The following is a 17,220-nucleotide window of genomic DNA, read 5'->3' on the forward strand; positions in this document are numbered from 1 at the left end:
CCCCGTAGAAAGGCTTAGTGCCAGTCCCACCCTTCTGGTGTTCCTCAGCTGTTTGGTAAGGGAGGCCTTATTTTCCTCAGGACAGAACTGGGGCACCTGGGTATGAAAGCTGTCTTCATTCAATGCCTCAAGAATTTCCAAGTGGATCAAGACCCCATGTGTCAGCCTAGGAGCATTTCAGCTCATTCCATAGCCATAGCTGCACAGTGCTCAAGAGATATTGGTCAGGACTGCTGACATTGTTATCGTTTCATAATCCCTGCACTTTGGTATTGGACTTCTTTTCCTCTGAGCCCTTGATACCACTTCACTTAGAAAAAGGCAAAACTTGACACTTTACAGAAAACCTAACCCAGAGCAGCCCCATCGTCTCAAGGCCCCTTCCCCATAGTAGTAACCTTTTTGTGATTTATCCAGAATGGATTTCTACTCAACCTGTAATTACAGGTATAAAACCTTAATCAAACTCACTGCCATCGAGTCGGTCCCAACTCATAGCAACCTCTCCTTGGGTTTCAGGGGCGGTATCACTGGAATTAGATTGCCTAGTCTTCCTTCCAAGGAGTGGCTGGTGGATTTGAACCACCAGCATTCTGGTTAGCAGTCAAATGCTTAGGCATTATACCACCAGAGCTCCTAATTATAGGGATGTTGTTGTTGTTAAGTGCTGTCGAGTTGACCCGACTCAGCGACCCCTCCTTGGGTTCTGAGGCAGTATCACTACGGAAGTAGGTTGCCCAACCTTCCTTCCCAGAAGTGACTGGTGGGTTTGAACCGCCAGCCTTCTGGTTAGCAGTCAAGTGCCTTAGGCACTAAGCTTCATTAAATGCCTCTTAGGAGAGTGAATTTTCTTTTCATGTTGGAAAATGGATCCTAGCAGAGTAGATTTTCATGCGCTAGTAACTAAAGGTCTTCCTCAGGCCGAATTCACTGACGTTGAATGTGGGAACAAGAGGCGAAGCTCTTATGAGCCAATTGTGAATGGAGCAGGTTCATTCTCAGCTTCCTGGCTTGACACATGGAAGTGAGCATGACAAGAAGTTCCCACCCTGTCAGAGAGGGTGAGTGTTCTAGCACAATTTTTGCCTCAATGCACTGAGCATTTAAATTTTGAGCAGCCTACCACCAATCTTTTTGAAAGCTCTTCCACAGAGATTCCCAAGGAAGAACAAAGGCTTGAGATTAGGATTTTTATCAGTGTGCTTCATTCAGCTGTTAATGTTCTAGGTCAAGATTTGTCAACTCAAGTTCTACCCGGGTCTGGACAGATAACAAATCCACAGAGCAATGTGGAAGCAGCTGGTATTCCCTCTTCCCCACACCTCAGAAATAGTAAACTCATTAAGCTATTGCTTTTTTGTTTGTGCCAAACTGGTTAAGAGACACAGGGAAGAGAAATATGGAAAAACCAATCCATATTCTCCCTCTTAATTAAAGAGAAGTTTCTAGTTTACTTATTGGGGCTTCTTACTCAGAAACGTGGTACATGTGGGGTGGAGAAGGCATTGAAATGCCATTACTCTGGTCTCAAAGGTTGACTCTCAGGGGACCTCTCAGGGAGGACAGTGGATAGAGAAAACTAATTCTAGACATCACCCCCACCTTCCCCTTCCTTGGAGTGTAAAGGCAACTGGTCTCTTAAAGATGATTCTGTTTGCTGAAAGATTGATTAAAAAATATTCCTTTGCAATTTCCCTAGATGAACTTGGGGAAGGGGCGGCACCTTTCCATGCCCATCCCACCAGCGTGTGTGTTGATCCTATTGCCTCTAACCACTCCTAAAGGGTCACTGGCCACCACGCTGTTGTCTTCCGCACTCGGGAGCTCCTGCGAGCAGGAAGCCGGAGCCGGTGTCATCCGGGGCCGGGGCTTCAGCACGTTTAGCGGATCGTGTTCAGGGTCTTCCTCAGCACTGCGGGTGTGCCGCCGTGGCTTAGGGGTATTGAAGTGAATCAGGGGGATCTCATTCCTTCGGGACAGGAACTGGGAGTAAGGTGGTGGGTTCATGCCTGGCAGGAAGACTCTCTTTGCGCGTCCCAGACTGATCAGGAAGTGATGCTGAGGAGAGTAATAGACGTCATACCCATTTTCCAGGGTCCCGTGTCTGAACCTGCAGTTCTCCGGGTTGAAGTAATGCTGCAAGAGCAAAAGTAACATAGGTAAGGCAAGCTGGTATAAGCTCCTGACCTCAGACTTCTGAAGCCCTTGAGTATTTATTACATGCCAGCCTTTGCGTATGTTGTGTTCATGCCTCTTAACAATAGCTAAAAAAAAAAAAAAAAAAAATTGCTAGTGAGTTCATCCTGACTCATGGTGAGCCCATGTGTTTCAGAGTAGAACTGAACTCCATAGGGTTTTGAATGGCTGTTATCCGTCAGAAGTAAATCACCAGGTTTTCTTCCAAGGTACTTCTAGGTAGATTTGAAACTCCAATTTTTCAGATGGTAGGCTTAACCATTTGCTACACCCAAGGACTCCACAGCTCTATTCCAAAAAAAAAAAAAAAAAAAAAACCCCAAAAAACCACACCCACTACCATTGAGTTGATTCTGATTTATAGTGACAACCATTGGGTTTCCAGAGCTGTAAATCTTTATGAAAGTAGATTGCCTCATCTTCTTCCCATGGAGCAGCTGGTGGGTTCAAACTGCCTACCTTCTGGTTAGCAGCCCAATGCCTTAACCACAGCACCACCAGAACTCTATTAGGAAGGTACAATTTAGCCTAATTTTTTCAGATGAAGATATTGAAGTATTAATGCTTCCTCTTGGGGGAAAAGTATTTGACCAATGCTTTCCAAATTCCCCAAGGTCTGAACATAGCTGTCACAACTTTCAGGGAGTAGCAGTAGCAGCTCACTTCCCAGAGAAGCATGTGGCTTGTTTGGGCAATAATTAAGAAAGGCAGTGTACTCCTTATGTTTCTGGAGAAGAGCTAACATAAATACATTGTTCTTCCCACTTGCTACCTTGTTGAACCTTCATCTGGCTGAAAGTTGGCTTGGTCTGTCTCCTTGCCTAGAGAAATGAGATGGGAAAGGGTCTGTAGGGTCAAATAGAAGTGGGGGTACTCCCATCAGAGAGACAATATAGTTTGGGAACTAGGAACATGAACTTAGCCAGGAGATGACCTGGGTTTGAGTCCTCACTCTGCCACTAATGGTACCTAGTTTTATTGAATGCCTACCAGGTCCTTTACATAATGTTATGTATTAATTATGTATGCCCAAAACATGTGTTATAAATCCTAACCCCTATACCTGTGGTTATAATCCCATTTGGGAATGGGTTCTCTGCCTCCTAAACTGAGAAAATTAATTTCGTTTGTTAAAACCACCCACTTTGGTATTTCTGTTACAGCAGCACTAGAGAACTAACAAACATATTGCATTTCATTCTCAAGCTCTATACAGCGGGTATTTTACAGATGATGACTATGTATGTTTCTATATTTGTTTAACAGATAGTGTTATAGGTATAGGGAGACAGCAGTGAGCAAATCAAAAAGGCCCTGCTCTCATGGAATTTCTAGTGGATTTGTCTGGTGGTTTGGTGGCACAGTTCCTAAGGCATTTGACTGTTAACCAGAAGGTTGGTGGTTCAAACCCACCAGCCTTTCTGTGAAAGGAAGATGAGGCAATCTACTTCTGTGAAGATTTACCATCTTGGAAACCCAATGGAGGTTGCTATGAGTCAGAATTCACTCAATGGCTGTGGGTTTGGCTTTTGGTTTATGTCTAGTGGTGAGAGACTCCTGAGATAAGCAGTCCTACAATTTCACTATCTCAAAATCCTTTGGAATATGTGTGCAATTTCAGTTTGAGAAATTTGTTTGCTTACAAATCTGAATGACTAGTTAATCACAATTACGGCAGAGATAGAGATCTTTAAACTGGAGGGAGTTCCACAGCTCATGTGGTCAGTATCACAGCACTTTTTTTTTTTTTTTAATTTTTAATGTGATTTGGGTGAAAGTTTACAGAGCAAATTCATTTTCCATACAGCAGTTCATACACATTTTATGTCATGACATTGACAGCTGTTCCCCACAATGTAACAGCTCTCGTCCCACTTCTTGTAGTTACCTCTTCCCTGTGTCCTTCTTTCCTATACATTCCTGCTTCCCACCCCCAGCTATCTTCCTGTGCAAACACTGCCCTTCTGTTCTCCCAAAATTGATCGCTGTAAGGAGTGTATCTACCTGATGTAAATGTTCACATGATATGCTTATCTGTTGTTTGGCTGGAATCTGGGAGTGAGTTCAGTTCCAGACCTGAAGGTTTACTAGGTGCCATAGGCTTGGAGTTCTCACTAGGCTCTATCAGACAAGCAAAACTGGTTATTTTTTATGATAATGAGTTTTGTTCCACATTTTTCTCCCACTCTATCCAGGATCTCCTGCACTGAACCCTTTCTATCACTGTACTTTTTATAGGTGAGGAAACTGAAGTTGACATGTCGTAGTGAAGTAAAAGTCACAGAAACACCCATGACCTCTCACCCACCTCTTCTAATGAATGTACTTTGCTCAACAACATGAATTTAGTGACTTGGGGACCTACTACTACATATAAGGTGCTGTGGTAGATACAAAAATGAGTACCAACAGGCAGTACAGGAGAGAAATTAAGAGCATGGGCTCTTGAACTAGGCTGCCTAATTTGAAACCCCAGTTGTATAAACCTGAGCATTTGACACTTAGACTGAACAAAGTACTCAGTGAAAACAGACCATCAAAGTACAGTGCAAATGGTATCTTTAAGCTGCACAAGTCCATGTTCTGTCAAAGCAATTCAATATTTGTTTTCAAATGGTGACTGTACAACACAGGACTCACCGATCCAAAAATGTTGCCTCTGAAATCCATACAGAGGTATCTCCTGCTCATCACCCCTGTTATCACCACAAAGCCAGCATCCTCTGATCTGATCATCAGGGCACCTATGGAGAAAGCATATATGTCAAACGCTTGTTGCACATCCAATTCATTCTCAACTTTAAGTACTTCCTGAAATCCACCTTCATGAAATCTCCCTGGGTTGATTTTAAGAGCGGTGATGACTGCACAAGGAGGTCTAGTGGTGCAGTGGTTAAAGTGCTTGGTTGCTAACCAAAAGTTTGGTGGTTGAAACCCACTAGCTGTTCTGTGGGAGAAAGATGATGTAGTCTACTTCTGTAAAGAATTACAGCCTTAGAAACCCTGTGGGAGCATTTCTACTCTGTCCTACAGGGTCGCTATGAATTGAAATGGACTCAACAGCAGTGAAGTTTGGTGGGGATGACTGCACAGAATCTTTCTCTTGTTCTTACTTGTTAAGGTAATTTCTTGTGACCTGTTGCATTTGCCTCTTGCTTCATCTTCTTGCTTGTATGGAGCTCGCTGAGCTTCTGGTCAGTGGTATCACTAGGGTTGGTGTTACTCAGTGCAGTAACTCATTGTGTAAACTGTTGCCTTGCCACCCCCACCCCATGGACCTCCTCCGGTACCAGACCATACAGAATCCTTGGTAATGTTTATTATCACTTTTAATCATAGAATAATATGTGATAAATATAGTAGTAAATTGTTTACATATATTTCTTAGATTATATGAATAATAACAGCAAAATTATTTTGTAAGATCTTTCTACACTGAATTATAATACCAATAGTTACATTATTAGTAACTGAACAGAAACCTTTTTTTGATATTTCTTCTTCTTTTCCTTTAATTACTACTTCATTCTGAAAAAAAAGTTATTGATATAGGTTCACAAACACTACTTACCACAATATTGTAGGTAAAACACCGAAAATTTGACAAAATCAACAACTATAAGGCAGCAACAATGAAAACAAGAGTGTGTGCCGTGTCGTGCATGCCAACGAAACCACATGACTTGAAGCATCATTGTAATTGGTTAGCAATGACAGTTCTGACTGGAGTGCATTCAGTCTTCCTTCCAAGGAGTGGCTGGTGGGTTAAAACTGCCAGCCTTCTCATTAGCAGTCAAATGCCTTAGGTACTATGCCACCAGAGCTCCTAGAGTTCTAGCCTTGTAAGTTTATTGACACATGTAAGCTGGACTTACAAAAAAATGTTTTTATTGTTATAAACTAACTACAGGGATATTTTAATTAAAAATAATAAATTTCTGCTGAAACACTGCACAAAGAATGTGACAGTCATTCTGGTGTCACCGTTCTGACAGTGTCACCTGGTGTGGTCTCACCCCCCACATCATCCTAGAGATGTCACTGCCCCTGGCATCTTTTCACCTGTGCTTAAACACATTCTTCTCTCTCTGCCTGGAATGTTTTAACTTTCCCCTTCTTCACCTTAGGAGCTCTGGTAGCGTCGTGCCTAAGGCACTTGACTGCTAACCAGAAGGCTGGTGGTTCAAACCCACCAGCCACTCCTCGGAAGGAAGGTTGGGCAATCTACTTCCATAGTGATACTGCCTCGGAAACCCAAGGAGGGTTCACTATGAGTTGTGTTCAACTCGACGGCACATAACAGCAACAACAACAGCTTCACCTGGCTATTACCTTTTGCTTTTGTGGTAGTGGCCATGTTCTTCCAAACCTGCTTTTGTGGTTTTTAAGTGGGACCAACATGTCTTTCAAGTTTCAGTTTGCATGCAGAGTCTGATTTTCCTCTCAGATAGTTGATCAGTTTGTTGTTGTTGTTGTGTGCTGTCGAGTCGGCCCTGACTCAGTAGTCCATAATATATCCATCAGCAAATCTTTTTTGAACATCTATTGTATGTCAGGCTCTGGAGTTTGAGTGATCTTTCTCTCCTTTCTTTGTTTATTGAAGTCTGCTTATCCTTAAAGAAGCCCTGGTCAATGGTTGGAACCTACCCAGCAGGTGTACAGGAGAAAAAACCTGGCCATCGGCTTTTCTAAAGGTTATAGCCCTTGAAACCCCGTGGAGTAGTTCTCCTCTGTCCTATAAGGTTGCTATGATTTGGAATCATCTGACAACAATAGCTTTTCAACTTATCCTTGAAGACCAGGCTCCAATGTCACTACCTCTATGAAATGCCTAATCAGAATGGGCGTTTTGGTCAGCTCCCGCAGCACAATGCCTTCATCTCTAATTATGTATTTCACTCACCTTGGGCTTAACTCCATTTACATACCTAGTGCTTCCCCTAGAGTGAGCTGATAGGACCAAAGTGTGTGTCTTTTCATGTTGAACAGATAACTGGGATGCATGGAATTTTCTTTTCCATCCTGTCTTTTGCTCACTTGGTGGTGCCCCCTCCAGGTTCAGTCCCTGATAGTTTTTCAACATTCCCTCTCAATAGCTAGTTTCAGACAAAGGACCTGAAATCCATTAATACTGTTGTTAGTTTCTGTCAAGTTGGTTCCGACTCATGGCGACCCCATATGTTACAGAGAAGAACTCTTCCATGGGGTTTTCTTGGCTGGAATCATTTTACTGAAGCAGATCATCAGGGCTTCCTCCCATAGCACTGCCGACTGGGTTCAAACTGCCAACTTTTAGGTTAGCAGTTGAATGAAATTGTTTTTACCACCCTGTAGCCATTGCCATCAAATCAGTTCTGATTCATAGTGATCCAATAAGACAGAGTTGAACTGCCTCCTAGTGTCTCCAAGGCTGTAATCTTTACAGAAGCAGACTGGCACATTTTTCTCCCCTGTAGTGGTTGGTGGTTTCGAACCACTGACCTTTCAGTTAGTAGCCAAGTGCTTAACCACTGTGCCACCAGGGCTCCTTTGCATCCCCTAAAAAACCCAAAACCAAACCCACTGCCATCAAGTTGATTCTAACTCACAGCGACCCCCATTGGTTTTTCCAAGGCAGTAAATCTTTATGGAAGTAAATTGCCCCATTTTCCTTTTGCACAGTAGCTGTTGGGTTTGAATCTGGTTAGTAAGTAGTCAAATGCCTTAGGCACTGCACCACCAGAGCTCCCTTTGCACTCCCTAGGGGCCTTAAATAATTGTTAAGTTTTAAGTGTGACTCCCATTATGGGAGCTTGCATTTTAAATATGTATCAGTACCTATTTTAAAAAAAGTCTAAAGCTCTCTGTTTTGTGATGAGGTTATAGTTGGGTCATACAGTGGTGTAATCTGAGTGATAATTTAGCAAGATGTCTGGCCCAAATGCTGTTCAGTTACCTGAAATTTTCTGTTAAAATCATTTAGGTCTTTAGGGCTATCAGAGGGAGCCTATTAATAACAACTTCCATTTGCCTACCACCGAATTTCTGAATGCATCTTATTTGACTCACAGCTCCAGGGAGTCAGGCAAAGCAGGGATTCTAAATCCCTCTTCTACAAAAGTAGCTTGGAGAGGTTGTAAATACCTCCTAAAGTCTGGGGCTAGCAAATGGTTGTTCCTGATTTAAAGCTCAAGGCTCCTCCCCTACCCCATGTAGGGTTACTACAAATGCCTTTGAGGAGAGTAAGCAGGCAATAATTAGACTCTAGCTGAGTATAGAGCCTTACAAGGACTGAGATCGGAATGACTTGGGACATGGAGGAATGAAGGTGGAAACAAACCTAGAAAGTAGAGGAAAGAAAAGGGCCAAAGAGAAAATTTTATTTTTTTCCAAATTTGATTGAGGGTTAGTCATAGGATTTGGGGTCTAGTTGTCCTCCAGGTCATTTACTATCTGTGTGAGAAGAGAAGCTTCTGGAAGGCATGTGGAGGTATGGGAAGGGCAGAGGACGGTTAAGTTACTACAATATGGTGTCTCTCAAATGTATGGCTAATTTTGTGGTAAGCCCTGAGAGAAACATAAGGGGAACTGCTAATTTTTTAAGAATGATGAATTTTCAGTGTAACTGTGAAAAAAAAAAAAATAGATACTTAATAACTGTTTATTGAGTGGTTCCTCTCTACATATTTTAAATCCTCAAAACAATTTATATTTTAAAATATTAATAATAGTATCAATTTAAATGACAAGGAAACTAAGGCAGGACTCAAACTCAGGTCAGTGACTCTAACATCCTCTCCCCATTCCCTGTAGCTTGCCTCCAACAGAAAGCATACAAGCATGAGAAGACAAAATCAAGTGCCAAAATAAATACTGCATGCCATGGAAACTCCAAGTCATGGTGCCATAGTGGGCTCGGGAAGGGGCACTGAACCAACGATCAGCACACTTGGATTCTGCTCCCAACTCTGCCTCTTAACTAACCTTTACAGTCTTGGGCAACTCATTTCTCTAGCCTCAGTTTTCTCAGCTATAAAATGAGAATAATAATAGCTGTCCTGCCTACTTCATAGGGTCACTCTGAAATCAAATGAGATAATGGTTGTAGAAAAGTGACTTGAAAGCTGTTGAGCAGACATGATATATTGTGTGGTGATGTGCCATTTGTGACAACTCCATATCTGGACAGCCGTGCTGCCCTGATGCTTGGGGTCAGTGTGGGCAGTGTGCTCGGCACACCTGTTCCTAGCTTCTATGGTCCGTCCTGATGGAAATCAGCCTGCAAAGGAACTGTGAGCAATTGCTGTGCAGGGTGCACCAATTCTTAAATCAAGCTGACACAAAAGTCGAAACCAAACCCACTGCCATTGAGTCAATTCTGACTCATAGCCACCCTATAGGACAGAGTAGAATTGTACCATAGGGTTTCCAAGGCTACAAATCTTTATGGAAGCAGACTGCCTCATCTTTCTTCTGTGATGAGTTTGAACTGCCAGCCTTTTGCTTAGCAGCCAAATGCTTTAGCCACTGTGCCACCAGAGCTCCTAAGCTGACACAAGCTAACCTGACAGTTAAAAAATGTAAGACAGGCAAAATTTCTTCCCTTTGCAGCTGCAGAAGACCTGTTTACATAGTCTGTGCAGATTCAAGAGGAGAAATCTGGTAGAAGAGGGAAGGAACAAATCACTCTGGCGAGAACCACTACTTTTTTTTTTTTTAAATACATTTTATTGAAATATAATTTATGTACAGTAAAAGACACAAAACTGAAGTAACATGGGTCAATGCAAGAACCACTACCTTTTGGAAGGAGGTAGGGTCAATGGGCATTTCCTTCAGTGACAGAGGGTATCTTATTTATGTGACTTGGAAGAGGCATGGGATTTGGGGTCAAGTTGTCCTCTAAGTCATTTTCTACTTGTATGACCTTGAACCAGATATGTAAGTTCTTTAAACTTCTGTTTTCTCAAACGGAAAGCGGAGGTAGAAGAAATATTTGCCTCATTTGGTCATCTTGAGGATATAATAACTTTAGTATTATCACTTCCCCTCAACCTCCAATATAAAAGTAGAAAATTAGCTGCTCCATTCTGTTCTCAAACCCAGTAAATGATAAATAAGGTGACAGATGTGAAAGGCTTTGAGCTCCTCACAAGGAAGGTGATTTATGAAGCAGGGTTAAAGAGGCTGAGGATAATTGAGCTTCAAGTAAGGACAGTGCCAATGGGGAAGTTGGAGGAAGTAAAAATATTAGAAACTAGGAAGTGATAATAAGCAGAGTGATAAGCATCCCTTTTCTTCTGTTTCCACCAAGAGAGGATAATGGGGTGTGAGAGGGTGGCTTTGTTATATTAGGTGATACAGACATTGGGGGAGCCCATGAGGTCATTGTTTGTGAGTCCCAAGGAAGGTTAGAGAATCTCCAAGGCAGATGTTTTTATTTTGTTAAAAACCATTAACCAGTTTGGTTGGGCACTGAACTATTAAGAATTTATTAAAGCAACAGAATCCAATGAACTAGATTTCACCGGAGATGTATAATTAATTAGGAGAAAGAAAGAAAAACCCACCCCACATCCTTGCATCAGTATAAAAGTATTGCTTCACATTCATTGATGAAGTACTTGGAAATCCTTCTCCAGTGTTTTTAAAGCAGTTGTGCTGCCTTTCGGGTGCCCTGGTGGCACAGTGGTTGAGTGCTTGGCTGCTAACAGAAAGGTTAGCAGTTCAGACCACCAGCTGCTCTGTGGGAGGATGATTTGGCAGTTTGCTTCGTAAAGATGACAGCATTAGAAGCCCTATGGGGCAGTTCTAGTTTGTCCTATAAGGCCACTATGAATTGGAATTGACTCTACAGCAATGGGTAGGTGCTACCCAGCCATATATATCAATGTTTCCTTTTGGGTAATTTATTTTTATCTTAATGTATACAGTTTTTTTTTTTGGTAATACACATGATAATGGATTTGAATGGTATAAAAGGGTATATGTACTAGGAAAAGTAGGTCTCTCTGACCTTGGGTTTCCCCACCCTTAATTAGTGCATGTCTTTCCAGAGACACAATACTTATCTAGTGTTTATATCAGACAAAATAAAATCATATTTCTATTTTTTAAAAAAATCTGAAACCCATTCAACTCATTTTGCTTCTTCATAGTCCTTTCAAGTCATTTCAGTAAAGACTCAATAAGGCCCTCTGGGTCTGACTCCAGTGGATATTTGAGGGAAAAAGTTCTACAATTGAGACCACTTGCTAAATGGACTGTTCTCCACATGCACTGCACTACTCATTGTGCCACCACAGTCAGCTTGGACTGTCTTACTGTATTCTGGTTAAGGAGAACATGTCTTTGAGGGGTTCCTTTCAGCAAAGGGATTCCCTGATTCCCTGATTCTAGGCAAGTTTCCATCTTTGGGAATCAAAATGATTTACCATAATCTACTTTCCAGAATTCTAAATCACGAAGTCTTGCAGTAGAAGTAAGGGTGACCCTCCATTGTTGTTGTTGTTGTTATGTGCCATTGAGTCAGACCCTAACAGAGACCCCTCCTTGGGTTTCTGAGGCAGTATCACTATGGAAGTAGATTGCCCAACCTTCCTTCTGAGGAGTGGCTGGTGGGTTTGAACTTGGTTAGCAGTCAGGTGCCTTAGGCACTACACTACCAGAGCTCCCAGACCCTCCACTAGAGGTGCAAAATTGTATTTCTAGAGGTCTGATAAAAGGAGCTCTGGTGGGGCAGTAGTTAAGGCATTTGGTTGCTAACCAAAATGTCAGTGGCTTGAACCACTTGAACCACTGTTCTGTGGAAGAAAGATGAGGCAGTCTGCTTCTGTAAAGATTTACAGCCCTGGAAATCCAGTGGGGTTGCTGTGACTTAAAATTGACTTGATGGCAGTGAGTTTGGTTTGGTTTTGGTATAGGTCTGATAATGAACCAGAGGACAGTAAGATATGACACACTATAATGTTTGTCAAGACTGGGGCTGTGTCTTCTTTTGCACTCACAGAGCTGTGTATAATGTCACACATATAAAAACAAAACCCAAGTCCTCTACCGTCAAGTTGATTCTGACTCATAGTGACACTTAAGGACAAAGTAGAACTGCCCCATAGGGTTTCCATGGCTGTAAATCTTTACAGAAGCAGATTGCCTCATCTTTCTCTGGTGGAGCAACTGGTGGGTTTGAACCACCAGTCTTTTGGTCAGCAGCCTAATGCTTTAACCACTATGCCACCAGACACATTATGAAAAACCAAAAAAACCAAACTCATGCCGTCGAGTCAGATCCGACTCATAGCAACCCTTCCTTGGGTTTCTGAGGTGGTATCATTATGGAAGTAGATTGCCCAATCTTCCTTCTGAGAGACACATTATAGATTCTGTTAAATATCAACTGAATAAAATGAGCAGCATGTTGGAACCATCAGTGTGTCCAGATTTACTTCCGACTTTCGCCAGTAGACTCAAACTTTGGCTTATCTCGAATTCAGATGTTGACTCTTGCTTCCTACTATATTCCCTGGAGCTCGAGAACCTGTTTGGACCTCTTCTCCCACCCCATCTCCTATCACCACTCACTGAGCACTTGGAAGAGGTTTTAAACTGGTTGCTTTTTGTGTGCATATATCTTGCGATCAGGTTTAAGGATTCTTGATTCCTAGCACAATGAATGCCTTGCACACAGCAAGACAACAGCAAAAATGTCAATTAATTTGTTATAACAATAAAGAGCCAATCATAATTCTCATAAGGAATTTTGTTTAATTAAAGAGACTGTGATTATTCTTTCACTCTTTTGTTAGTTGTTGTTAGGTGCCATTGAGTTAGCTCCAACTCAGAGCAACCCCATGTACAACAGAATGAAACACTGCCCAGTCCTGCACCAGCCTTACAATCCTTGCTACACCTGGGCCCATCACTGCATCTACTGTGTCAATCCATGTCATTGAGGGTCTTCCCCTCTTTCACTGGCCCTCCACTTCACCAAGCATGATATCCTTCACCAGGAAATGGTCCCTTCTGACAACGTGACCAAAGTAGGTGAGATGAACTATTGAATCAGTTTGAGGTTTTCTGTATCCTTAGAGTAATTTTCACATGTTCTTCTAAAGTAGAAGATGCCATATTTTTCAATATCTGTACCCCCTCCAACCCTATATAAAAATCAAACCTGTTGCCATTGAGTAGTTTCCAACTCATAGCAACCTTATAGGACAAGGGAAAACTGCCCCTTAGGGTTTCCAAGACTTCCACATCTTTTTCCCACGGAGCGGTTGGTGTGTTTAAACTGTCAACCTTTTGATCAGCAGCTGAGTATTTTACCACTGTGCCACCAGAGCTCCTCCCAACCCTATATATGTGCACACAGTGAGCCCTCATTTGAAAAGTAGTTAACTGATTGACTACTGAGGACTGGGAATTAAATTTCCACAAACATAATCTTTAAAAAGGGAGTCTGGGTGGCACAAATGGTTAAGGTGCTCGGCTGCTAACCAAACCTGAGATTCCATTCTACCCAGAAGCTCCTTGAAAGAAAAGCCTGGCCATCTACTTCTGAAAAATCAGCCATTGAAAACCCCATGGAGCACAGTCCTACAGACTACTGATACACATGGGCCACCACAAGTCAGGACTGACTCAATGGCAAATGGGAATCTTTAAAAAGATTCCAATTACTGAGACTGCCAATGAGTTCCCAACTAGGTCAACTTGCTACTGATTGGATACTTTTCAGCTCCACAGAGAAGAATAACCAACTCATACCAAACTGGGCACCTCTGAAGCACCCAATAAAACTTACTAGATGGATGAGTGAGTGTATGGATAGATGGGTACATGAATGGATTCTCAAAGGACCACCTGATCCAGGTTAGACACTCCAAGACAACACACCTGAACAATCTGTCTTCAATACCTTTTTCTTGAGAATTTTTTATAAGACCAGAATACTAGACTTGGTAAGAGCCCCTGAGTCCATCTGTCCTTATGCTTGGTCTGGCACAGGAATCTCCTTTACAGCCTCATTAGCTAATCCACTCCAAAGTTCATAAACTCAAGCTCAGTGTCTATTGCTCTATCCGGCTTCTTTTCCTCCCAACCTCCCTACCTCCCTTTCTTCCTTTATGTATTGGACAGAGCAAAGGGAAAGCAGCTCTTACTGTGGAAAGAAGAATTTAGTTAGGATAGAAACTGTTTATGCTGGGAGAAACCAGTGAACATGAATTAGTGAGTTGGAAGAATTTTCCCCAGGATTAAAGATCACACAAAACAAGTAGACTCTGGCCAAGAAGTTAGGAGACTGGGTTAGCCTCTGATCTAGCCCAAACCCCTTGCAGGTGAACAGACAGTAGAGCTCCCCCTTCTCCCCAGCCTGAAGCCCCTACTCACTGTAGATGGTCTGATGGGGTGTACCGTCCACATGGCCATCCTTGTGGATCTGCAGGTGGTAGCTGTTCCTGGCAGTGGCCGTGTACAGGTGGGTCAGGCCACCCCAGCTGGAGCCAAGCAGCGGGGAGGTGTTGGGATAGGCTCTGATGCTGCCCACACTGCACATAGTACACAAGGCATAGACCCAGATTCTGAGGCGAGCCCCCCACAGCATGGCTCTTTGAAAGGCTGGGGCCAGGTTTGAAACCTGAGACTATCTCCCCGACTCCGTTGGCTCTTGCCCCCCCTAGCCTTTCTCTCCTTTTCCTTGTGGATATCTGGAGTGAGGATCTGAGGCTGGGTTCCCTCCTTTTTTCCCTTGGACTTTTAAAGGGTAGCAGTGTGTGACATCAAACAGGAAAAACTCTGCTGTCCACATCCTCTGTGTTGTAACCATCCCATTTGAAGAGAGTGCAGAGGCCTCTGGGGATCATGAGAGGCACTTGGGTCTCACACACACACACACACACACACACACAAACCTCAATGTCAAGCCAATGCTCCGAAAAGTGAATGTGTGGGCAAAAGTTATCTGCAGCTCTGGGTTGTCTGCTGACCTATCCCACTTCCACCAGGAAATGTGAAGGCAGCCAGCAGTTCCGAAAAAACTCAGCTTCAGTCATGCTGAACTGAACTGAGTCAACGGACTCCTATGCAATTAATCTCCCATTGAGTCTACTCATTTTGGTTTTTCTCAGTCCTTTTAATTCCAACCAGCAGGTGCATATCCAGTGCCTTCTCTGTGTGCGACACTAAATAGGTATTTTGCGAACAAAAACCAGTTGTCGTGGAGTTGATTCCAACTCATGGTGACCCCTTATGTGTTCTACAGCGTGTTCAACGGCTGTGATCTTTTGGATGAAGATTGCTATACCTTTCTTCTGAGGTGCTTTTGGGGGCATTCAAACTGCCAACCTTTCAATTAGCAGCTGAGTGTGGTAACTATTTTCACCACCTAGTGATTCCAGGTATTTTGAAGGATGGAGAAATACATGATACCATTAGGCAAATGGCATCCTCTGAGACCCCCACCTTTTGAAAGATGTGGGTGCTGGGGGAAGGGGTACGAAAACCAAAGTTGCCGTGTTGTGAAGACCTCAAAATAAGAATAAAGAAAAAAAGGCTGCCTGGTCACTGATGCTTTATAAAATGCCAAGATTTGGTTTCTCAGTTTGGACTGTCTAGGGCAACCAAACTGGTAATTTGGCTCTTTCCAATTGTAGGGACACTAAGTCAGAAACCTCAGGAAGATTGGAAGGCTGCTGTCTGAGCAGAGGGTATCAGAGCTCAGGAAGAGTCCCAGAGCTGCAGGACAAGGTGTCCTCATACTCACTGTCTGCCAATAGGTGCTCTACTCTTGTGACTGGATGCTTTCTTAAAGATTAATTATGCTGATTACAAGTGTGCTCTCTGGGAAGGTACAGATTGATGTGCGGGGCTAGTCCTAGCACATACAGTCCAATGGGAAGGAAGCCACTAGGACACATATAGGAAAAGCATATATACCTGAAGCCTGTTGCTCTTCCCATTTCCCACTTACTGAGTATATACCACGTTCAGCTGTCAGGCTAGACATCATGGTGATAAGGTTCTTGCTTCAAGAAGCTCACAATGTAATGCAGAAGGCAGATAAAAATAGGTAACCATAACACAAAGCATAATGCGATGTGCAACCATACCAAACCCATTGCCAGCGAGTCGATTCTGACTTATAGTGACCCTATAGGACAGAATAGAACTCCATAGGCTTTTCAAGGCTATAAATCTTTACTGAAGCAGACTGCCACATCTTTCTCCTGCAAAGTGGCTGGTGGGTTCCAACCTCTGACATTTCAGATAGCAGCTGAGCGCTTTAACCTGCTGTTCCACTGGTGCTCCTTTGCAAACATACAAGTCCAGGCATAAAGAGATGGCATTTGTTAACCTACATTCATACACATTTTTATAGTTATAAAGCATGACCCACACTACAATTCTATGTAATAGGCTCAGTCACTAACATTGTCAATATTTAATTTTCTCACACAAAGATGGAGATCCTGGGGTTATGTTCAAAATCACAAAGCAAATAATTGAGAGAGCTAGGACAAGGTCTTCTGATTCCCTAGGCTGTTTCTCCAATAATAATCACTGCATCAATAACGCATACTAAGAATTTACTATTCCATTGACTGTTCTAAGTACTTTACTTGTAATAAGCCATTTAATCTTCATAATAACTTTAAAAGGAGGTGCTGTTATCACCTTTATACAGATGAGGAAACTAAGGGATACAGAATTCAAGTAACTTGTGCAATGATACACATCTAAGAAGTAGAAGAGGTTGGATTTGAATCCAGATAGTCTGACTCCAGACCTCATAACAACTTTGCTAGCTGTACAGGCACACATCAAGCTAGGAGCTGGGTATGAAAGTGTGAGTAGCAATGAGGCGAGTATCCCTTGCTTTTTGTCCATGTCTTTACCCAGGATTTGCCTAGAGGAAATGCTGATTGTGATTGTCTCCCCAGGGCTGGATGGAAGATTTATGTCATTTATAAAACAGTGTTCTCTTACAATGGCTACAAAAGACTTCATAAATATAGTACTGCATCTTAGCTAATTAAATAAATAGCT

General features: G+C 42.6%; 1 protein-coding gene across 1 annotated transcript; it reads right to left on the reverse strand.

Moving 5' to 3' along the window:
- Positions 1-1,695: 1,695 nt before the first annotated feature.
- On the reverse strand, positions 1,696-14,779 carry FGF23 (fibroblast growth factor 23). The gene is made up of 3 exons (XM_007937077.1): positions 14,566-14,779; positions 4,837-4,940; positions 1,696-2,136 (listed from the first exon to the last, which is right to left on the reverse strand). The coding sequence occupies exons 1-3, from the start codon at positions 14,777-14,779 to the stop codon at positions 1,696-1,698; spliced, it is 759 nt and encodes a 252-aa protein (XP_007935268.1).
- Positions 14,780-17,220: the final 2,441 nt, after the last annotated feature.

This window comes from Orycteropus afer, unplaced genomic scaffold, assembly GCF_000298275.1.
Source record: "Orycteropus afer afer isolate SDZICR_OR568_19922 unplaced genomic scaffold, OryAfe1.0 scaffold00040, whole genome shotgun sequence".
Lineage (NCBI taxonomy): Eukaryota > Metazoa > Chordata > Mammalia > Tubulidentata > Orycteropodidae > Orycteropus > Orycteropus afer.